The sequence below is a fragment of the Anabrus simplex genome, chromosome 1 (assembly GCF_040414725.1).
Source record: "Anabrus simplex isolate iqAnaSimp1 chromosome 1, ASM4041472v1, whole genome shotgun sequence".
NCBI lineage: Eukaryota > Metazoa > Arthropoda > Insecta > Orthoptera > Tettigoniidae > Anabrus > Anabrus simplex.
This window is the reverse complement of record NC_090265.1, coordinates 980,086,435-980,111,196: the sequence shown is the minus strand read 5'-3', so window position 1 is coordinate 980,111,196 and position 24,762 is coordinate 980,086,435. Positions and strand designations below refer to the sequence as shown.

Genomic DNA, 24,762 nt, shown 5'->3' with positions numbered 1-24,762 from the left:
GCTTTATCAACCGAGTATTGTAAGGTGACCGGGATTGTTTTTTGTACAGTTATAACACGTTGTAAATAGATTCCACGGTGATGATGCTATTGTGCTAGTGTAAGATAAGGTATGATATGGACAGACAATGTAAGATATGGACAGTTGTCTTATCCATAGCAAATCATCAATTTGAAGCGTGACCTTCAGAACTATGTATAGTTGTGGTGCATAGCTTGTAGATGTTGTTTGTGGATGTTCATATCATGTGGTGATTATTGCTGGTGTTTGTTTTGTTTTACTTTGTTGTGGGAATAAATTCTAGTAGTGAAACTGATAGCAAATCTTTTAGTGGAGTAAGGAAAAACCTGGCATGCTACCCAAATTTATTTTCAGTTTGGAACCTTGTCAGCCTGATGACCGTCGCCTTGAGTTTATTCATGCTCTACAGTCATTTATTCCTGTAAATTTTTTGCATGTGGTGCCCAATCTCAGTATTTATATTTATTTCAAATTGATATTTATTTCATTACCCAAATTTAGTGCTTCAATTTCGCCAAGCAGTTTCAATACTTAGCTTTTTTTATTACCCTACACTTCCTGCATGACAGACGATCGATCGATCGATCGATCAATCAATCAATCAATCAATCAATCAATCAATCAATCAATCAATCAATCAATCAATCAATCAATCAATCAATCAATCAATCATAATTGGTTTGCAGTTATGTCTGATGCCCAGGTGGCAGATTCCTGATCAACTGCTTACCTAGTCTTTTCTTAAGTAATTTCAAAGAACTTGGAAAGTTATTGAACATTTCCCTTGATGAATTACTCCATTTCCTAATTCTTCTTCATATAAATAAATATTTGATCCAATGTGTCTTCTTCTTCTTCCTCCTCCTCCTCTTCTCTTATTCATGGGGTCTCTTTAAAAGTTCCTTTCTAGCATCGACCTCGAAGATCTTTTGCTACAATGTGTTTTCCTTCATCTACACCAAGTTATACCTGCTCCCTTCAAAAAGTTGCAGGTCCTCCTTATTGGGGTCTTTTCAGATGTTTCTTCTCTCTTCACCAGGTAATCCCAGTGTGGAGATTCTAATTCTACCCAGCGCCTCACATTTAAAGAGTATGTGTTCAGCTGATTATTCTGCATTGTTGCATTTCCTACATACATTGTTTCTTATTACTCCAATTTTATGTAGGTGCTTTTTAAGATGGCAGTGTCCAGTCAGCAGTCCTACTACCCATCTTATATTTTCTCTGCTGAGTTCCAGCAGTTCCTTTGTATGCTTCTTGTTTGGGCTCTTTATTAGTTCTTTTGCAAGCCTGCATCCCGGAGCATTTTTCCAGTTTTCCATTTGTTTCTTTTGTACCCATTTACCTACGTAGAGGCGGGCTTGTCTACAAAAGATCCCACATAATGGTTCTAGGCCCACAAAAGGTGTTTCTGACCCTTTTCTTGCCAGTTTATCTGCTTTTTCATTACCCACGTGCCCATATTAAGAGTATTTTAACAACATTAAATTCTGAGAGCTTCAGGAGAAGTATATGACAATACCAAACAATTTTGGATGTAACCTGGACAGCTTCAAGTGCTTAATGGCTGCATGGCTATCTGTAAATACGAAAATGTTCTTATCTCTGTAGTTCATTTTCACGTTTTCCTCAAGGCATGTAATGGTGGCTATCCCTTTAGCTTGGAAAACTGTAGTGTGTTTGCCTAGGCTCATTTGGATTGATCTCTCAGGTCTTTCCCCGTTGATCCCTCCTCCCGTTCCCTTCTCAGTCCTTGAGCAATCTGTCCACCACACAATATCTTCCCTATCAGTTTTCCATCTGTTAATGTCCCAGTTTTTTTTTTTTTTTGGGTCTCACTTGTCCTCTAGAATTCCAACTTTATTTTCATATTATGATCTTCCCTACCTTTAAAAGTTCCACTCAAATTCATCTACTAATGTCATTCCACATCATTTCTGTTGTAGTGTCCTCTGCCTTGCAGCTACGTAACCCGCTCCTGCATCGAACCACCTGGAATATACGAGTGTGTCCAGCTGAGCGCCGACTCATGACGTGTGATGTCAGCCAGCGAGTATAAATTGGAGCGACGATTCCGCTGCTGTAGGCAGTCAACTGTGTCCAGCGATCAGCTCTACACCATATGTCAGACACGGAGGTATCCCTCTTGAAAATGTGGACTGAACAGGCAGACTGAATTCTGATCGAGAGGTCTCACCTCAGGACTAACTACTGCCTCAAGATTCCTGCCTTCCTTATAACTTGCCTACAACTGCCTAGCATTCTGCTAGCAAGAACTTTGCATCAAGTTCAATCCAGACTTCCAAACATTAGATAACCATCAGCTACCATAAACTTTCACATATTAGTGGGGCACTCTATCCCGTCAGAATAGACCTAATTGTACATATAGTATCTAAGTTGTATATATGTAAATACGTCTTCTGCAAACAGTCAACTTACTTATGATATTATTTAGCGTGTTCACCATGATAAGAAGCAAGTTCCAATTCCCTTTAATTTGTGTATATTGTACGAAAAATTGCAAGAAAATAAACTTTTAAGTTGTGTTTCGTATATAGTGCTTCTTGTATACAACAATTTCTCCACTGACAGTTCGAAACATCCCATTTATGTATAATTGCAGCTTACTAAATAAAAAAATCCACCTTCACACCACAATAATAATCTTTTGATTATTTATTCTACATTAAGTTATACAATAATACGATCACTATCAAACGTAATTCAATGCATACAGCCAGTCACAAAAAAGCGGCATATTACAACCTAGTTTATCGAGGTTTTAAACTGCCTCTATCTCGTGATGAACGATCCAAAGAATTACAATACATAAGTAGTATAGCAGAATTCAATGGTTTTGGTACAGAGCTTTTTAATAAAATCATAAACAAAGTCAAAAGGAACCTTTTTTTTAATGATCCCCTGATATAGATTAAAAAAATTGGAATTTGCAGTCTTCACTTATAGCAGTCCAGCAATTACTCAGATATCAAAACTGTTGAAGAAAAGAAATATTCATGTTGTATTTTCCCCCCAGAATACAAACTCTAAATTATTCTTCAACCACAGCAGCATTAATTCCAAGCTTGGCCATTACACAGACTCAGGCACCTATAAACTTAATTGCGCTGGTTGCGGGGCTTCGTACGTTGGGCAGATGGGACAAAGCTTCACAACTAGATACATGGAACATGTTAATGCCGCTAGGCATCAAAAATTTTTCTGCAATGAGCACTCACAGGGAGGAAACAAGACACAATTTTACATCCATAGAGCAAGATTTGAGGGTTATCAAAAGAATTGGTAAAGAGAGCCTCATGAATGTGGCAGAAAACTTGTTTATCTATCTAGACTGGTTTTTCAATAATAAATACAATCTCAATGAAAGTTTAGAATAGGAATCCTCTTTATGATGAAACCTCCTCCTTGTTAATGTTATTAGGCTACAATAACGAAAATCTTCGTAGAAAAAAGATACCTCCCTTTCTTGGCGGACAGGACACTTCCCTTCCGCCCCCTTCGAGCACCACTGCTTCCCCTCCTTCGCCTGCTGCACATGCAGGTCCTGCGGTCAGTCACAGTTACAATACTAGATGGAGAGCAGCTGTTAGCCAGCACAAAAGATGGCTGTGAGTGAGTCAGCTGTGGGAAGTTGTGGGGTGAGTATCCTTAAGGTCTAACATACACATCAGTTGGTCCCTTTCACATTCTCATACAATTAAATTTTTATTTCTCCTCTTCCCAGATTTGGACTTAACAGATTTTACAGATTAGTTTCATCTTCATCAAGTAAAAAATGGTCCGATTTTGTACAACCATATGAAATTCCCTTTCCACCTTGTAACAAGTAGGCTACAGATATTTTCCTTGTTTTAATGGTGCTCAATTATGTTACAATTCTGGTCAAAAAAAGATTTTTAATATACTAAGACTGTTAAAGCTTTTTAAAACAAGAGCAAAAGTATGACACTGTATAAATAATGAGTTCTAACAAACAATATATGTTATACATAATTAGAAGATAAGATTCACAAGACCTATTGGAATTTTTACTACACTCCTTGTCAAGGACAACATTTTAATTTAAATGTTGTTGATTATGTAGTGTTTTATGGATCCTTGTTATCTGTCTCAATTTTAATTTATAACAAGAAAACATGGCTAAGGATTTCCTAAAACAGGATGAAGCATGTCCCGTATTAATGTATAACTTAATGTAAAATAAATAATCAAAGAATTATTATTGTGATGGAAAGATGGATTTTTTTATTTGCTAAGCTGTGATTACACATACTACATATCCACCACGAACCAAAATGAAATTTATAACTTATAACATCCTGTTTAGTCGAGCAGCTGGTCTCCTTACTCCCAAGTCTTCCTAGCCCAAAGTTTGCAATATTTTTCCAACACTACTCTTTTTTTCCGGAGTTGACGAAGAAGAAATCATGCTGCTTTCCTATGGATCTTTTCCAAATCTTGTACCAGGTAATAGTGTTGTGGGTTACACACACTGCAATCATACTCTAATTGGGATCTTACCACAGATTCATACACCCTCTACTTTACACTTACTACAACCCAGAAAATACTCTTGTAACCTAGGAAGAGATCTGCAACCTTTATTTATGACATCATTAATGTGATTATCCTGATAAAGATCTTTCCTTATATTAGCACCTAAGTACTTACAGTGATTCCCACGAGGTACTTTCACCCAATCAACACAGTAATTAAAACCGAACCGGGCGAGTTGGCCGTGCGGTTAGGAGCGCAGGACTGTGAGCTTGCATCCAGGAGATAGTGGGTTCGAATTCCACTGTCGGCAGCCCTGAAGATGGTTTTCTGTGGTTTTCCATTTTCACACTAGACAAATACTGGGGCTGTATCTTAATTAAGGCCACAACCGCTTCCTTCCAACTCCTAGGCCTTTCCTATACCATCGCCGCCATAAGATCTATCTGTGTCAGTGCGACGTAAAGCCACTAGCAAAAAAAAAAAAAAAAAAAAAATTCAAACTGAGAGGACTTTATCTCTTGGTGAAACACACAATGACTTTTAATCCCGTTTACCACCGTACAATTGTCTGTCCATCTCGCAATAATGTCAAGGTGTTTTTTCTGTTCCTCAAAATCCCCTAACTTATCTCCTACTCTATACAGTATAACATCATCTGAAAACAGCCTTTTCTGTGATTCCAGTTCTTTCCTCATATCATTTATATAAATAAGAAAACATACAGGTCCAAAAATACTGCCCTGCAGGAGCCCCCTCTTATTTGTTACAGCATCAGATAATTCTGAAAGTTCTATTTTCAGGAAATTTAGCCACCCGTTTAAACACTCGTTTGTCTATTCCAATAACCCTCATTATTGTCAGTAGTTTCCCATACTTTACCTTATCAAAAGCCTTGGACAGGTCAATAGTGATACAGTCCATTTGACCTCCTGAATCTGAAATATCTGCTATAATTTGCTGGAATCCTACACTAGAATAACCTTTCCGAAACCTGAACGGCCTTCTATCAAACCAATTAGTAACTTTGCAAATGTGTCTAATATACAGAAATCAGAAAAATGCTTTCCCAGAGCTTAAATGCAACACATATCAATCTGACTGGCCTATAAATATCCACTTTATGTTATCAGCCTTTCCTTTATACACTGAGGCTGCTAAAGCAACTAACCATTCATTTGTTATAGCTCCTTCATGGAAACAGTAATAAAATATTTCAGATACGTCAATACATCCCAGCCCCTTGCCTTAAGTACATCTTATTAATCCCAGCTGCTTTTCTAGCTTTCCAGCTTTTGTATCTTTTTGTAAATAAGTTTATCATCATATAGGTAAATTTCAGTACTTTGCCAGTATTTGTAACCTCCTATACTTGGATATTTTCCTTATATCCACCAACTTTACATACTGATGACTGAATACTTCTACACCCAGCCACATTAATGATCCCTGGAATGTCCTTCCTAGAACCCATTTCTGCTTTAAAGTACCAATACATACCCTTCCACTTTTCCCTAAAATTCATATAACTGCCAACTATGTTTGCCATCATGTTATTCTTCAGCAGCTTTTTGCTAAATCCAATCTCGTAATAAGTTCCTTCAATTTCTCCTTACTTCCACATCTATTCCTAATTCTATTTCTTTTTAACCTGCTCCCCCTCCTTAACCCGTCAGCGTGGAGTGCTGAGCACAGCTCGTCATGGAGTGAACATCGCACGCAGTGGAGTGACGAGCACTGCTCACCTTATCACACACTATCTTGGATCCCATCGGTCATGAGTAAAGATGGCTTCTACAAGCAAGTGTGGGTTATCGAGTGTGGAAATAGAGGATGTTTTAGAACAGTTGTGTGGTTTTGATGAAAGTTTGTTAGATTCAGATGGTGATTTGAGTGATCTGGATGACATCGCTGTACGCAAAGTTCGCGGTTCAGAATCCGATACGAGTGATAGTGCGCAGAATGATAATGTGCATGTCACAGCTAATACATTTCTATGGGAAAATGTGGGTCAAAAGAACAGTTTATAGGGAACCCAGGACCTCAGAATGAAGCAGTTGGGGAATGTGGTTGTGTGAAGGTTTACAAAATGTTTTTACAGACGAGTCAGTGACACTAATAGTTCATGAAACAAATGTAACTTATATGCTGAGCAAAGAATCCTATTTAGGGGCTTATTACCTTCATTCCAAAATGCAGGATTGGAAAAGGTCACGAAGGGACGAGATATACGTTGTGATTGCTCTTTATATGCTAATGGGTATAATACAAAAGCCTACGCTACGAAGTTATTTTTCTAAAAACTCTATTCTGTCTATGCCAGTTCTTGGTCCTGTCATCTCAATAGATAGACTTGAATCAATTCGTACTTTATGCATATCAACAATGAGGCAGTTGATACATATCAGCGACCCTCCAAACTATTCAATATTTATCTGATTATGTCCTATCTAAAATATAAATTCCAGTATTATTGAAATCCGTTACAAAAAAAACCCACAGTTATGTTGCTTTGATTAAAGCGTTGCATGAATGTGAGAAAGTTTTTAAACACCACACTCAGAACTCCTCCCGCAGCACAGAGATGATCGGGCACTCAAGTCCACTGCGCTGAGGGGTTAATCTCTTTATTTCTCTGTTCTCTGTTACAATAAACTGGCTCTTTCCCAATCCTTACCACCTTTAAATAAACATACATATTTTCACACTCCTCAACAACTGCTTTACACCCACTCCATAGGTTGTTTACATTTTATTTACCATTTTCCACTGATCATAATTACTTTTTTTTTTTAAACTCCCCCATCCCTAATAGTCCTACTTTTACATCATTCGTTTCAAACACATTTATTTTTAATTATGACAAAAACAGTTTTGTGATCACTTGTACCATCAATCACATGATTTTCTCTACAGAGCTCATGTGGTTTCATCAGCACCAATCTACAATATTTTTACCTCTAGATGGTTCTGTTACTTTCTGATTCAGTTGTCCTTCCTGATTAACTTATTTATCATTTGCTGTCCATGCTTTGGTCATCTGCATTACTTTCCCGGTTAACATTTGGTAAATTGAGATCACCCACTACAATAAGGTTCCTTTCTGCATTGTTCCCCCACACAGCTATCAAGATGGCCCCTTAATTAGTGATGCAGTCAACCCTCCTAATGAAGATGGAAAGCAGAAACAAGCTTGTTGGAGAATGAGAAGAAATGAATGTAGAAGAACTGAGACTGATGAAGGAAGAGCCAATCACTCTGAAGACAGCAGTGTATATAGAGGTGGAGGGTGTCCTTGTTTTTTGTAAATAATAATAATAATAATAATAATAATAATAATAATAATAATAATAATAATAATAATAATAATGGTTTTACATCCCACTAACTACTTTTATGGTTTTCAGAGCCACGGAAAATGTCGGAATTTTGTCTTGCAGGAGTTTTTACGCGCCAATAAATCAAACAACATGAGGGTGACGTACTTGAGTACATTCAAATACCACTGGGCTGAGCCAAAATCAAACCTGCAAACTTGAGCACAGAAAGCCAGTGCTTTACCATCTGAGCTACTCAGTCCAGGTGTCTTTTTGTTTTTCTATGCCCACCTGCCATTGTATTAATCCTATTATGTGCTTCCTCCTAGTTACTATCTTTATATATATGACTACATTCACTGAATGACAATCCACATTTATAAACCTCTTAACCGGGTCTGATGAGTTAATTCGTCTACCAATAGTTGTTAGTTAATCAGGTAATAACAAGGTAACTCATCTAGAGCCTTCGAAAACTATTATCTGCTGGGTGGGACATGTGTTCTCATTTCTTTATGTTGTTCAGTTTAATTCTATGATCGCTTTGTAGACGTCAGTAGGTTCCAGATTTGCTCTGCCACACTGCACGCCATTATTTTCTGACACATCTGCATTTTCTTCCATACATAATAGCTAAATGTACCCATCTGGATGATGAAACCATCCTTCATCTCACTGATTCGCCCATATGGATGATGAAACTATTCTTCATCTCACTGATTTGCCCATCTGGATGATGAAACTATTCTTCATCTCACTGATTCAGATGACAAATTCAATTACAACTCTTTGGATAGAGAGTACAACACAAGTGGTGAAAATGACAGTGAGGTAGCTTCTGAGAATGAAGAGGAGGAAGAAGAAGATATAAGCTTGCCAATGAGTGATGCAGCCACTTCACACTGGCATAGCGAAGGTAATCCTCGTGCTCCTTTTACATTTGTCTTCTTCTTCTTCTTCTTCTGTGAATCTATCTTGAGACAGGTATCAACTGGACTGCCTCCATGATTCTCTGTCCTGAGCATCTTGCTTCAGTTGTTCTTAGCTTCTCCCTTGTAACATTCCAAACCTTCTTCTTCCTCTTCTTTTTCTTCCATCTATTTTTCCCTCCATCACCCTTTGTTGAAGACAATTTCTATGTAGTATGTGACCCAACCAGGATATTTTCCTCTTCCTCATTCCTTTTCATCAGGGGTCTCTTCTCTCCTATTTTTCTTAGCACTTCATCATTCCTCACTTTATCCGTCCACTTCACTTTTTCTATTCTTCTCCACAACCATATTTCAAAACTTTCCAAATACTTTGCTTCTTTCTTTCTTAATGTCCATGTTTCAGCTCCATATGACACTACACTCCACACAAAACACTTTGTGAACTTCTTTCTTAAATCAATAGGGACTGCTTTAGATGTCAAAAGCCCTCTCACCTTTCCGAAAGCTTCTTTTCCCATAGATATTCTGCTTCTTATTTCTTCTGTACAGTTTCCATTCCATGTCAACAAACTTCCCAAATATCTGAATCACATTTGTATCGGAAAATAAAATAAATACTGATATAAGTGATTCCAACAAAGTGAGCCCATTGTTTTACTTCAGCCGGTTTATGGAGGAGGATCTCATCAAGCTAATATGTGAGCAGACAAGTAAATGACGTATAATGGGCTTTTAATGAAAATACAGATTACGGTATATCATTAACATTTTGTATTGAATAGGTGAACCCAATTCTACCCCATTATATGTTGTATATTTGTCAATATGGATCACCATGAAATTCATATCATATGATACTGTGGTCGTCTGACAGGAATTCGCGTGCATGCAGGGTAAGGGGTGCAGAGGGTAAGCACGGCTGCTGCACAAGTGCCAATCTCAAGTCTCAAGGCCTGATAATAAACATCGGTTCCATCCGTGGTGTTTCTTGTGAACTAAAGTGCTGCTGTGAAGTTTCAAACTGGTAGTGCAATATTGTGCTTTAGGTACACATTTACTGTAAGTATTGAATAATGAAGTTTAATAATGAACACGCATCTCATTCAGAGAGCTTGCACTGTTTATCACGACTACTGTTTGTAGCTTAGTGTAGTATCTGTTACTTGTGCCGTACCTACAAGCTGCCGTGACTTCTCATGAGACGCAGATAGTACAGAAAAGTAAATATGCATAACAATTTTTCGAAGTTCATACAGTACTGAAACTCAGATCACGAGCTTGGAACTGGACCCCAACTACCACATGAGAGATAAAGTTATTTTTATACCTTCCCATTTTTCAAGGAATAATAAAGAAGCCTACCTTATGATCTGTACTTTACTAACAGGGATTCTGCCTCGACACCATTCTTCAACAAAGTGATGAGTTTTGAATCCAATTCGCAAGAAGTGCCAAGAATTGTACACACCACAGGAAAACATTTGTGTGGATGAATTCCTAGTGCTGTGAAAAGGAATGCTGCAGTGGAAGCAATTCATACCATCGAAGAGGAGTCACTTTGGTTTTAAATTGTTTGTGTTTTGTGAGAGTGGTTCAGAGTACATTTATAATTTTATAATATACATTGGGAACTTGGTATCCCAATACCCCTAAATGAAATAGATTAGCCCTGGAATTGTCAGATGAACTAATAAACAAAGAATACACATTTTATCTAGATAGCTGGTATTCCAGTGTCCAGTTAAACTGTGTAGCATGAACACTGATATGGTGGGAACAATATGTATAAATCGCCTTGGGGTACCTGATGTTCTCAAGAGTAAACACTTGAAGAAAGGTGAGTACCGGTATATTGCCTGATAAAAGGATAAGATTTTGGTCCTGTGCTGGAAAGAGATGAGGGAAGTTACTATGAATAGTACAATTCACAATGATACCTTCATAGACATAGAGAAATGGAACAAAGGTGAACATAAACCCAACCCAGCAGTGGACTACAATAAGAATATGGGTGAAGTAAATAAGAGCAAAAGGCAAATAGAGGCATATCCTACTGCACGAGAAAGAGTAAAGAAGTACTACTTCAAACTTTTCATGCATTCGCTAAACACTGTTTGTTTCAATTCTAATAATTTGTTCAAGAAAAATGGAGGAACTGACAACTGAGCTGGGTGAAACAGATAGGTGAAGAGAATCTTGGAGAAGCAACAAATGGAATGAGAAGCTCACAAGTAGGAAGGCCATCACTGTAGTGTTGGCTACTGAGTGTGTGATTCAAAGCAGTGTTTCAATTCATTTAAGTGTCCGAATAAATTGATTCACAGGAACGGCGAGCTCACGGCACACGATTCCAAGGGAACTTTCAACAAATAATTATATCAAGAAAATATTTCAAACATCTCCTGTTACCTACTGTATAGCCACAAAATAAAACAATAATGATATTAATGGAGGTAACAAAGCTTCAGATACTCAACATATTTTGTGACAGTATATGGAATTAAACTAGTTCAACAGGATATTAGTCATAGGTACCATAATTAATAACAAAAACTACAGCTTAATTCCACGGTCTTGACAGACAGTTGAATAAAAGATTCATACCAAAGAGGACAGGAAATTCATAATAACCAAGTTAAGGCAGCTTCTTGAAGAAAGCATCAAAATAATACTCTTTTGAGAACATGGTAATCAATCAATCAATCAATACTGATCTGCATTTAGGGCAGTCGCCCAGGTGGCAGATTCCCTATCTGTTGCTTTCCTACCCTTTTCCGAAATGATTTCAAAGAAACTGGAAATTTATTGAACATCTCCCTTGGTAAGTTATTCCAATCCCTAACTCCCCTTCCTATAAATGAATATTTGCCCCAGTTTGTCCTCTTAAATTCCAACTTTATCTTCATATCGTGATCTTTCCTACTTTTATAAACGCCATTCAAACCTATTCGTCTACTAATGTCATTCCACGCCATCTCTCCGCTGACAGCTCGGAACATACCACTTAGTCGAGCAGCTCTTCTTCTTTCTCTCAATTCTTCCCAACCCAAACATTGCAACATTTTTGTAACGCTACTCTTTTGTCGGAAATCACCCAGAACAAATCGAGCTGCTTTTCTTTGGATTTTTTCCAGTTCTTGAATCAGGTAATCCTGGTGAGGGCCCCATACACTGGAACCATACTCTAGTTGGGGGTCTTACCAGAGACTTATATGCACTCTCCTTTACATCCTTACTACAACCCCTAAACACCCTCATAACCATGTGTAGAGATCGGTACCCTTTATTTACAATCCCATTTATGTGATTACCCCAGTGAAGATCTTTCCTTATATTAACACCTAGATACTTACAATGATCCCCAAAAGGAACTTTCACCCCATCAACGCAGTAATTAAAACTGAGAGGACTTTTCCTATTTGTGAAACTCACAACTTGACTTTTAGCCACGTGTATCAACATACCATTGCCTGCTGTCCATCTCACAACATTTTCGAGGTCACGTTGCAGTTGCTCACAATCTTGTAACTTATTTATCACTCTATAGAGAATAACATCATCCGCAAAAAGCCTTACCTCCGATTCCACTCCTTTACTCATATCATTTATATATATAAGAAAACATAAAGGTCCGATAACACTGCCCTGAGGAACTCCCCTCTCAACTATTACAGGGTCAGACAAAGCTTCACCTACTCTAACTCTCTGAGATCTATTTTCTAGAAATATAGCAACCCATTCAGTCACTCTTTTGTCTAGTCCAATTGCACTCATTTTTGCCAGTAGTCTCCCATGATCTACCCTATCAAATGCTTTAGACATGTCAATCGCGATACAGTCCATTTGACCTCCAGAATCCAAGATATCTGCTATATCTTGCTGGAATCCTACAAGTTGAGCTTCAGTGGAATAAACTTTCCTAAAACCGAATTGCCTTCTATCGAACCAGTTATTAATTTCACAAACATGTAATATAATCAGAAAGAATGCCTTCCCAAAGCTTACATACAATGCATGTCAAACTTACTGGCCTGTAATTTTCAGCTTTATGTCTATCACCCTTTCCTTTATACACAGGGGCTACTATAGCAACTCTCCATTCATCTGGTATAGCTCCTTCGACCAAACAATAATCAAATAAGTACTTCAGATATGGTACTACATTCCAACCCATTGTCTTTAGTATATCCCCAGAAATCTGATCAATTCCAGCCGCTTTTCTAGTTTTCAACTTTTGTATCTTATTGTAAATGTCATTGTTATCATATGTAAATTTTATTACTTCTTTGGCCTTAGTCTCTTCCTCTATCTCGACATTATCCTTGTAACCAACAATCTTTACATACTGCTGACTGAATACTTCTGCCTTTTGAAGATCCTCACATACACACTCCCCTTGTTCATTAATTATTCCTGGAATGTCCTTCTTGGAACCTGTTTCTGCCTTAAAATACCTATACATACCCTTCCATTTTTCACTAAAATTTGTATGACTGCCAATTATGCTTGCCATCATATTATCCTTAGCTGCCTTCTTTGCTAGATTCAATTTTCTAGTAAGTTCCTTCAATTTCTCCTTACTTCCACAGCCATTTCTAACTCTATTTCTTTCCAGTCTGCACCTCCTTCTTAGTCTCTTTATTTCTCTATTATAATAAGGTGGGTCTTTACCATTCCTTACCACCCTTAAAGGTACAAACCTGTTTTTGCATTCCTCAACAATTTCTTTAAACCCATCCCAGAGTCTGTTTACATTTTTATTTACAGTTTTCCACCGATCATAGTTACTTTTTAGAAACTGCCTCATACCTGCTTTATCAGCCATATGGTACTGCCAAACAGTCCTACTTTTAAGACCTTCCTTTCTATCGCATTTATTTTTAACTACCACAAAAACAGCTTCATGATCACTAATACCATCTATTACTTCAGTTTCCCTATAGAGCTCATCTGGTTTTATCAGCACCACATCCAGGATATTTTTCCCTCTGGTTGGTTCCATCACTTTCTGAATCAGCTGTCCTTCCCATATTAACTTATTTGCCATTTGTTGGTCATGCTTCCTGTCGTTCGCATTTCCTTCCCAATTTACATCTGGCAAATTCAGATCTCCCGCTACAATCACATTTCTTTCCATGTCGTTTCCCACATAGCTGACTATCCTATCAAATAATTCCGAATCCGCATCAGTGCTACCCTTTCCCGATCTGTACACTCCAAATATATCAAGTTGCCTATTATCTTTAGAAATGAGCCTTACACCTAGAATTTCATGTGTCTCATCTTTAACTTTTTCGTAGCTTACAAATTCTTCTTTCACCAGAATGAAAACTCCCCCTCCCACCTTTCCTATCCTATCTCTACGATACACACTCCAGTGCCGTGAGAAAATTTCTGCATCCATTATATCATTTCTCAGCCATGATTCAACTCCTATTACAATATCTGGTAAATATATATCTATTAAATTACTTAATTCTATTCCTTTCTTTACAATACTTCTACAGTTCAGCACTAACAATTTTATGTCATCCCTACTTGATTTCCAGTTCCCTGTTCCCTTATCACCGCTCCCTAGGCCATCCCGTTTCCCTGAATGTACCTCCCTATTACCCTTCCAAACAAATTTCCTAACTTATACGTACCACTGCGGTTTAAATGAAGGCCATCCGAGCGCAGATCCCTATCTCCTACCCACCCATTAGGATCTAGAAATTTCACTCCCAGTTTTCCACATACCCACTCCATAGTCTCATTTAAATCCCCAATCACCCTCCAGTCAGTATCCCTCCTACACAGTATTCCACTAATAACAATCTCCGCTTTCTTAAACTTCACCCGTGCTGCATTTACCAGATCCCACACATCTCCAACTATGTTGGTACTTATATCAGCTTGCCTTACGTTGTTGGTACCAACGTGAAACACTACCACCTTCTCCTTCCCCTCCTCCCTCTCTTCTACTTTCCTCAACATCTGCCTCAACCTAATTCCTGGATAACATTCTACCCTGGTTCCCTTTCCTCCACACACTTTCCCCACGTGTCTAACGATGGAATCCCCCATGACCAGAGCCTCAACCCTACCCACCTCATTTGATCCCCTCCCCTCCTGGTCAGCCCTATCTTTCCTGATAGCTGCAGAAGCTACTTCCTCCTCCCTTTTCTCCTTCCCATGACCCTGTTCCACCTGTCTTTTCCTATCCTCTACTCTACATTTCCCTTTCCTACCTCTTCCCTTCCTCCTACTTCCATGCCTCAGCAACAGTTCCCTGTCCCTCATCTTCCCTCTATTGTTCTACCTGGAGTGACTCGTACCGATTTCGCACAGACACCTGTCCTGAATTCTGATCCTGAAAAGAGCCCTTGGCCTGCAATCTCCTTCCCCTTAGAACATTAGACCACCTGTCTTCTACAACTCCTCCCTTTCCTTCCCCTCCCTCTTGTACACCTACTGTAACCTGTACATTGTTTGAGGGAGTCCTATCTTCCTTCCTGTCTTCTGTGAGAATCCTAATTATCTCCCTCAAACTTTCCAACTCCTCCCTCACACCCCTCAATGCCTCACCACACCCACAATAAGTACACTCGCGCTCCTTAGCCATTCTTACGGGGGGAAAATTATAAATTAAAAAAAAATAAAGTAACTTATTTGCAAAAAAATAAATGAACGGAGGGATATATTGTCTGGGATAGTACACAACAATAAGGTAATTAATATAGGACTACACTACAATACTACTTAGTCGTGCTCTATTTTTTTTAATCCTACAACCCCTAACAGGATAAAAACTGCTGTTAATTACTGAATGTCAAAAGTAATACACAAGAACTACACAATTCCAAACTGCAATTAAGCCTATCCTAATTTCAACAATATTTTAGTAAGAGTTTCTACGGATACCTCTACTACACCAGTACTACACAAATATTTTACAATAATAAAATAAGCACACTAAATTCTAATAGGATATTACTCATATACTACTGTACAGTACACTAATTTTTAAACTACTTTCAGACGTATCCTAATTACGATACCGGTACTGTACCGTATGTCACTACTAAGCCCAACAGAAATGAAATTTGCAAGAACTACTGTACTCAAAGATTACCAACGAAGCTAAATGCTTAGACAAATTATTATTAGTATTAGGGTCTAATAGATACACACGAAAGATAACACACGAATATAGCAGGCAAGATACGGCACTATCTAAATGTACCGTACTGTATCTATACTACAATGTATCTACACTACACTATACTGCGTTTGGTTAAATGCTTAAGTATCAAAAGGATTGCCGTACACGAAGAAAAACACGAATATAACTGGCAAGATACTATCTAATATATTATACCTTATCTTCACTACAATTCTACTGAAATGTGGTTATGTGATTATTACAGCTGGTGGATTACTATTATTTTCCCTACTCCACGGGACGGAGAAAAAAAAAAGTGTCCTTAATTAGGCCTACTGAAAAATACAAGGTTGTCTACAATAATTTCTCAAATATTTCTGTCAAAACTACTACTACTATTACTCCAGGGACTTGAACTGCAATTACTGGGATATATGAACTTTATTATTATTAGCTAACCGCTCATAAATACTGAAAGATCGAGGGAGCGAAATATAAATTACGGATACTAACTACCTACTCAGAAGTACAAATGAATGGAATACAAGGTCAGCTGATTTTTATTTATATTTACTTGACTACACTACACCCTTTGTTCACGACTGTAGCCAACAATGCAATATTTGAATATGAGGAGCGACAATAATCAGTAACAATACGACTTAACTATTACCGTGTAATCTCTTTAATTTCTTTTTAAATGGAAGTTTACAGGCGTATCGTGTTTTTTAATGTAGTAAATTATTACCTTCGCGATAGTTTGAACATATATCTATACGAAATACCGGAGAAGTTGCTGCAGAAGTTACGGTACCTACTATTCCTTATGATTATCTGCCTTTGTAAGTACAACCAACGAACCTACAGATACCGGTATTTACAAATATTTTTAAAGTTAATATTGTTACCTAAAGTATTACCTAAACCTAAATTCGAAACAAGGTGCACCTAGCTAGCCTACTTAACCTAGAAAACGTAATTTACTGAAGACCAACTGAATTACTTGTTACAAAATTTAAATAATTATTACTACTCCCAATTTCTACCAACAAGCACTAAACACCACTATATAAACAGCACTAAATGAATCAGATATACACAAAATTAAGCTATTTCAATAGGTTTTCACTACTTTATCACTACAATAATGCAAGAGCTCTCTCAACAGCCAACTGTTCTCAAGCGCATCCAACAATGCAACAATGGTAAATGTGCAAAGCCAGAAAAGTAATCAAGAGAAATATAAAGTGCACATAATTTTCACATCAGTAGGCTGTTATTACAAATTACCTGCCGAAATTTTCTTATCTTTTTCTCCACTGTCTGTTATAACTTCTTGGCCTTCAAACTGTAGTTGTTCAGCTGGTTTAGTTGGAGTGTGCAAGAAGGCAGCTTGGAGAAGAGCAGAACTGAATGGTCTCTGCCATGTAGTCAAGTTTCTTCCTAAGAAACACATAAAAATGGAAAGAATTAAAACTTCTAATAAAAGAACAAATATTGTGAACATACCACTCAATAAGGAGATCATTAAGTATATCACATATTTCCTACTTAGTTGCTTCAGTTTGTCAGATAGCTAGTTACTGATCTATGAAGCCTTCTCAACAATTCATGTACACTCAACCACACAAAAATGTACCATCGTAAAAGATGAATTTCTTTCAAAATCATCTTGTTTGAAATAGGATGAACATATTGTACAGGTGGTAGGAATCCAAATATCACCTCTTCAACCACCACAAATTTTCTCACGTTTCAAATAAAATTAAATATTTCTTTGCCGGCCAATTTTTGTGTGGTTGAGTGTCCATAAAATAAGTAATCTTATTCAGAATATCTTCATCTTCCTGAATTACTGTTTTTTCTTTTTTTGCAAGTTGCTTTACGTTGCACCGACACAGATAGGTCTTATGGCGACGGAGGGATAGGAAAGGTCTAGGAGTAGGAAGGGAGCGACCGTGGCCTTAATTAAGGTACAGACCTAGCATTTGCCTAGTGTGAAAATGAGAAACCACAGAAAACCATCTTCAGGGTTGCTGACAGTGGTGTTCGAACCTACTATCTCCCAGATGTATGAGTTAAAATTTGATACAGTCAACAGAAACTCTAATACACCACTCAATTCTTCATTGTTTAAGGTTCTACAGTATTCTCCAATCAAGAATGAAGCTCCAGTAAGTTTACTCTTTGGAGATGACATCATGCTGACATCAAAGACCTGAGGAGAAACTCTAGTGGGTGGACGCATTGGAATGTGAAGGTCTAAAATTTAATGAAAGAAAAATTGGGTACATGGAATGCAGCAGGTAGGAGGATGGCACAGTTTGTATTAGTGGCACTGACCTAGTTAATACTGAGAAATATAAATACTCTGGGAGTGTGCATAATGTTTGGGCAGGTTGGACTATATTTTGCCAGAAAAATGCCAAAGAAACTAATGAGCAAACAGCAATGAGAATGCTTAGGAGGATGGTAGGTGGCACCCTTGCCGATCGTAATTAAGCAATGAAGACATTCAGACAGAAATGAAATCTGTAAGCATTAATAACAAGGTAAGAGAGGGGAGACTCTTCTGGTATGGCCATGTGCATATAAAGGAAGACAGCACTTTCTCAGGAGAGTACCAGAGGAGTACAGGGGAGGAAGACGACGACGACGATGATGATGATGATGATGATGATGATGATGATGATGCTTGTTGTTTAAAGGAGCCTAACATCTAAGGTCATCGGCCCCTAATGGTACGTGATGGACAACATGATTTGATCATTCAAATTTTAAAATGTATCCACTGACTAGAGAGTAAAATAAATGGTTATGAAAAATGATTATGAGATTTTAAAAAATTAGCGGATCTAATTTGCAATGCCGTATTTTCTAATAATATTATAGAAAATACAGGTGACAATGAAATAAGGCATCGCTGGAAGTACAGATATATATATATATATTCAATTCATGTAAGAAGTTAAAATAATGCATTAAAATACGAAAACACAAACTAAAATAGAGTCAATGGTATAAAAGCGCAGTTAACACAAATACACTAAGACAAGGGACATTATTACACACAATAAAAAAAGACCACTATCCCTTATAAAACGGATGACGAGGTCTGCTGACTGCTAGTCATCTCGCAGGATGAGGGAGATGGTACTCGGGAGTTTTAGCCAACGGCGCAGATCAAACAGGTCTACACACTCCGTAAGTATGTGTACCACGGTAAGATGATCGCCGCAGGTACACACCACCGGAGGGGGTTCCCTTTTCAGTAAATAGGAGTGCGTTACTATACCGTGGCCGATCCAAAGACGATATAATACTACTGCTGCTTCCGTCCAAGAAGCCCGAAGGGAAGTCCTCCAAACCTTCGTTGTACCTTTATCGCTCTCAGCTTATTTGGAAGTGGAGTGGCCTGCCCAATGAGACATAACCAGCTGAGAGCAAATATCACTTGCTGGAACCTTGTAAGGCAATGAGGGCAGAATAACTGCCTCCCTGGCAGCCTTATCTGTTAACTCATTTCCCTCTATACCCATGTATGTGGCTTGGGAGCCACATAAACATGATTCTGGTGCCGGCATCCAAGACACGGCCAGCAGGTCCTGGATCCGCTGCACCAGAGGGTACCGAGAGAAACAGGTATTAATAGACTGTAGTGAGCTCAACGAGTCATTACACAGAAGAAAATGTCAGCGCTCATCGGACAGTGCGTACTGCAGAGCTTCATAGATAGCATAGAGCTCTGTTGTGTACACACTACAGGTTTCTGGGAGAGCAAAAAGAAACCTATCAGTGTCAACAACAAACGCACAGCCCACCTTCGTTTCTGTCCTCGAACCATCTGTGTAAACGACGACTGACCCTGGATACTGGCCAACAACGGACAGGAAGAGCCGATAAATGGAAGGGTCCGTGTTATCCTTTGGGGCAGTGTGCAGATCCAGTATTATTTCAAGTTGTCATATTATCCACAGAGGTACCCCCAGTGTTCTTCCTAGGACCTTTTTAATGGGCGCACCACCCTGCCATTTTTATAGACCGCCCAGCTAACATAACCTACATCTGTGCTAGTTTCATAATATTAATCCATACTTGAGTCATTGAGTGCTCTAAATTAAAATGCAAATACTGTAAATCTGTTTATTTAAATGATAAATCGTTAGTATTGTGCAGTGGCGTATGCTGGGATCAAGACGTGGGCTACCACTAAGACTTAGGTTACCCCTTTTCGATAGTTAATTTAGTGAACGTCAAGCCTTAAGCATTTTGAGCTGCAGCAAATAGCTAACGGAGAAGCCTGCTGTGTTGTCAGTACTCAACACCTGATCAGTCGAGATGGCAGCCTAATGTTTAGCAAATTGAAGGCCGGCTTTGTGACTAAATGGATAGAATGCTTGCCTTTGGTCCGATAGCCCCGGTTCAATTTTCAGAATCAACGCCCTCATACTGTTAATTTCCCTCGCTTGGGGACTCCGGGTTTATGACATCTTCGTCATTCATTTTATCCTCATTAGGTCACCACCAAGCCTATACAGATGCCATGCACCATTATTATTATTATTATTATTATTATTATTATTATTATTATTATTATTATTATTATTATATAATATCGTTAAACTAAAATGTTGAATTTCACAGCAGTTGCACCCATTGTTCACTGGTTAACTGGCTTCCTCTGGAGATCAGTGATGGTGTCCGACCCATGATCATGGTTTACATAAAATTAGCTTCATGGTCCGTATCGCACTTCAATAGATTCACAACTAAGTATTTATTTATTTTCCACCTAGTTGATACAATGATTGTGAATCCACGATCATGGGTTCGATTCCAACCAACAAAAGAGAACACTAAACCTGAAAGATTGCATTTCATTTTAGCAGGTCTACCAATAAAAATAAAACTATATTACTCCTATAAAAGCAGCCCTGCAATGTCTTCCTACAAGGATGTAGAAGTAAACGGGAGTGAAATACCAGCACTCTTATCTATATAATTAAGTCAGAAGGATTAGGTGAGGAGGTATATACGATGAGTAACACAGGGTTGATAGTTAGCAGTGGCGATCTGAGGGACCGAAGCCTAGTACACCTATCCTTCCCGGTCCCCGCACCTATCAGGCATACAGCAGGAAGCCATGTGCGGTGAGTTGAGGGGAGAGGGACGAGAGTCTGGGCTGCAATATCAGTCTCCGAAGCCTTGTTCTCAGAAATACGCGTGGCGTTTTTTCTCATTACTTTCAAGTTCTGTAAACGGAACAATGTGGCAATTGCTTACATTATAATGTGCTTTAGATTTCCATCATTCTCATTTGAGGTTTGAGCTTCACTTATAGCCTTGGTAGCCCTCAGTATATGCACTGGTATTGTGAGCATAATTGCATCAGTTACACAGGAGTTTAAATGTTTAGCTTGGCTATCACATAGTGTTGTGCTTTGAACCCCCGTCAGCAGCCCTGAAGATTGTTTTCCGTGATTTCCCATTTTCACACTAGGCAATTGCTGAGTCTGTACCATAATGAAGGCCACGGCAACTTCCTTCCCCCTCCTAGACCTTTCCTGTCCCATTGCCATAAGACCTATCTGTGTCGTAAAGCAACTGGTAAAAATAAAAGTAGTGTTGTGAACGAACGGTGTCTGTACTAGCGTGGAATTGTATGAGAAAGCTCGATTCCGCTGGACCTCACAAACCCGTATGGCACTCCACAGCAACCGAGTGGTAAGCCCTGTTGTTACATGAAATGAAATGGCGTATGGCTTTTAGTGCCGAGAGTGTCCGAGGACAAATTTGGCTCACCAGATGCAGGTCTTTTGACTTGACTCCCGTAGGCGACCTGCGCGTCGTGATGAGGATGATGTGATGATGAAGACGACACATACACCCAGCCCCCGTGCCAGTGAAATTAACCAATTAAGGTTAAAATTCCCCGACCCTGCCGGGAATCGAACCCGGGACCCCTGTGACCAAGGGCCAGCACGCTAGCCATTCAGCCATGGAGCCAGACAGTGTTACACGATAAACAAGCAGTAGAACACAAAAATATTCCGATATGTCTTTTCGTGATAACATTAAAACAGTTCTATTTCGCAGTGAACTTTTACCTGTTTGGTATTAATGTTAATGTCCTGAGGGAAATATATTGAAATTTTATCATATCCATTTTTTACGTAGTATTCCCCTCCCGGCTACTAATACCTGCCACCTGGCCAACGAACATTTCTGAGGAGAACACTGTACCCCACTTGGTTATCTGACAAGGCAGGGAACCAAAGGTACATCAAACAATCTGTGATAGCTGTCCAAGCGTATTCCAGCCGACCGCGTTGCTCAAGGATAAGCAGCGTACAGCCGACGGTTTTCATTGTAGAATACGCAAGGATAGCTTGGGTGAAGTGGCATCTGTCGCAAATTTGCAGCATAGGACAGAAGCATTTGCTGGTGCCTCAGGTGTAAAGGTGGCACACCAGATTCAGTGAGCAGGCTAGCAATGCGGCTTGTATGAAAAGCTCCCGTCGCCAAGCTAACCCCGCTGTAGTGGATGCTATTCAGTTTCGCAAGGACGCTTTGCCTTGCTGATCCATATGCTGCACTGCTGTAGTCTAACCTGGATAAGATATGTGCCCTATAAAATCATAGGAGCACTGTGCAGTCAGCCCCCCTATTAGTGGTGCTAAGAAACTTCAAGATATTTAACTTCTTGGTGCATTGCACTTTTAACTGCCGCACATGTGGCTCCCACGATAATTTGCTATCGAAAAGGAACCCAAGAAATCGGTAAGTGTCAACTACGGGAAGAGCAACATTTCCTAAATAAAGCTCAGGATGCGAGAGAAGAGTGCACTACCAGCAAAAGTGAACAACAGAAGTCTTTGTGGTTGAAAACCGAAAACCATGTTCTAAAGTCCACTGTTCCACTCTCCTAATAGCTTGTTGTAATTGTCGCAAAGCAAGCTATAATGCAGTTCGGCCCCGCGGCGTAGGGGGCAATGCGTCCGTCTGTAACCCGGAAGCCCCGGGTTCGATTCCCGGCTGGGTCAGGGGTTTTTAATTGTAAATGATTAATATCCCTGGCCTGGAGACTGGGTGTTTGTGTCGTCCTTAACATTCCTTTCCTCACATTCAACACTTTACACTTCCACCATTTACAAAAATACGCGCAGGTTCCTCACACATGGTGCAAGTAGGGGCAAAAGATCTTTCTAAGTTGATCCCCAAACAAATAGAATTTTAATATATATTTAAAAAAAGCTATAATGCAGAGCAAAATCGTCCACATATAGCGACGGTATTACTGTTGAACCAGCAGCAGCAACAATACCGTTTATGGCAATAGCGAACAGAGTGACACTAAGAACCGATCTCTGTGGGACTCCATTTTCTTGAACATGGTAATGCAAATATGTCCTCCCTACTCAGACATGGAATAGACAGAGGGACAAAAAATTTGCAATAAATACCGGCAAGTTACCTTGGAATCTCCACTGATGCAGGACTGAAAGGATACCATATTGCCATGCGGTGTCATAGACCTTTTCTTAGTCAAAGACAACAGCCACCGAATGCTGTTTGCAGAGAAATGCATCCTGGATAGAACTCTCTAGGCGTTCCAAGTGGTCAGTGTTCGAGCGAGCGGTTCGAAAACTACATTGGTACTCGGACAAAAGTCCTTGTTTCTCCAGACACCACACAAGTCGGCGATTTGCCATCCTCTCAAATAGCTTACACAAACAGTTAGTAAGACAAATAGGTCTGTAACTTCCTGCATACTTAAGATTTTTGTCAGGCATGAGGACTATGCTCTCTCGCCACTGAGATGGAAACTCACCCTCTATCCAGATTTGGTTGAACACACGAAGGAGATATAATAGACTATCCTCACTAAGGTGTTTCAACATCTGGTCGTTATAGTCCTCTGAAGCTTGAGTGGCGAAACTAAGGTGATGACGTTCTGCCTCCCACGTCAGAGCAAGGAAATCACAATGGTAATTCCCGGAGCCAGACACATCCACAAAATGACTGGCTAGATGGTTCAGTGATGACACTGCCTGCAATGGAAATTCCCGGTACAGAAGATGATCCTTGGATACCAAACTACATCAAAGTTTAGTCCACACTTGAGATGATGGAACATGTGATGCCATAGATGACGCATATCTCTCCCACGAAGCTTTCTTACTTTGGCGAATAAAAACTCGCGCCTTAGCACAGAGTTTTTTCAATGTTACCAAGCTGGCCTAAGTAGGCTGCCTACGATAACGTTTATGGGCTCGACGGCGTTCTTTGATAGCTGTAGCAATTTCTTCCTTTCACCAAGAAACGAGTTTTTGGCAAGGAGTCCCTGAAAAAGGAGGGAACAGACTTCTCAGCAGCAGCAAGAATAACATGTGTTATGTAAGTTATTTTGCCATCTACAGCCCGTCTGGTCTCGTCGTTACAAACAGCTAGTGATGTGAACTTTGGCCAATCAGCATGTTTAAGAGGAGGAAGAGGAGGAACCTTGAAGGATTTTTGTTTCAACAAAGTAAGAATAATGGGAAAATGGTCACTATCACAGAGATCATCATGTGTATTCCACCGAAACAGCAGAACCAATGTTCGGCTGCATAGACTTACGTCAATGCGAATGTCCATGCGAGAATATGTGCCACAACGTACACTGAAATGAGTTGGTTCACCTGTGTTCAAAATATATAAATCCAGCTCTGTTACTAATGTTTCCAACTCCCTTCCCCTGGGTCAAGGCGTTTCAGAGCCCCATATGGGGTAATGGACGTTAAAATCGCACGATAAGAGGAAGGGAGATGGAAGCTGATCTATGAGATCA

At 39.2% G+C, this 24,762-nt stretch overlaps 1 protein-coding gene across 1 annotated transcript in view; it reads right to left on the bottom strand.

The window, feature by feature from the left end:
* The window catches only part of mRpL21 (mitochondrial ribosomal protein L21), a 68,629-nt gene that overhangs the window by 28,237 nt on the left and 15,630 nt on the right, over positions 1-24,762 (bottom strand). Inside the window, exon 2 of the mRNA XM_067136509.2 lies at positions 17,223-17,375. Coding sequence (XP_066992610.2) covers positions 17,223-17,375 — 153 coding nt within the window. The remainder of the gene's footprint in view (positions 1-17,222; positions 17,376-24,762) is intronic.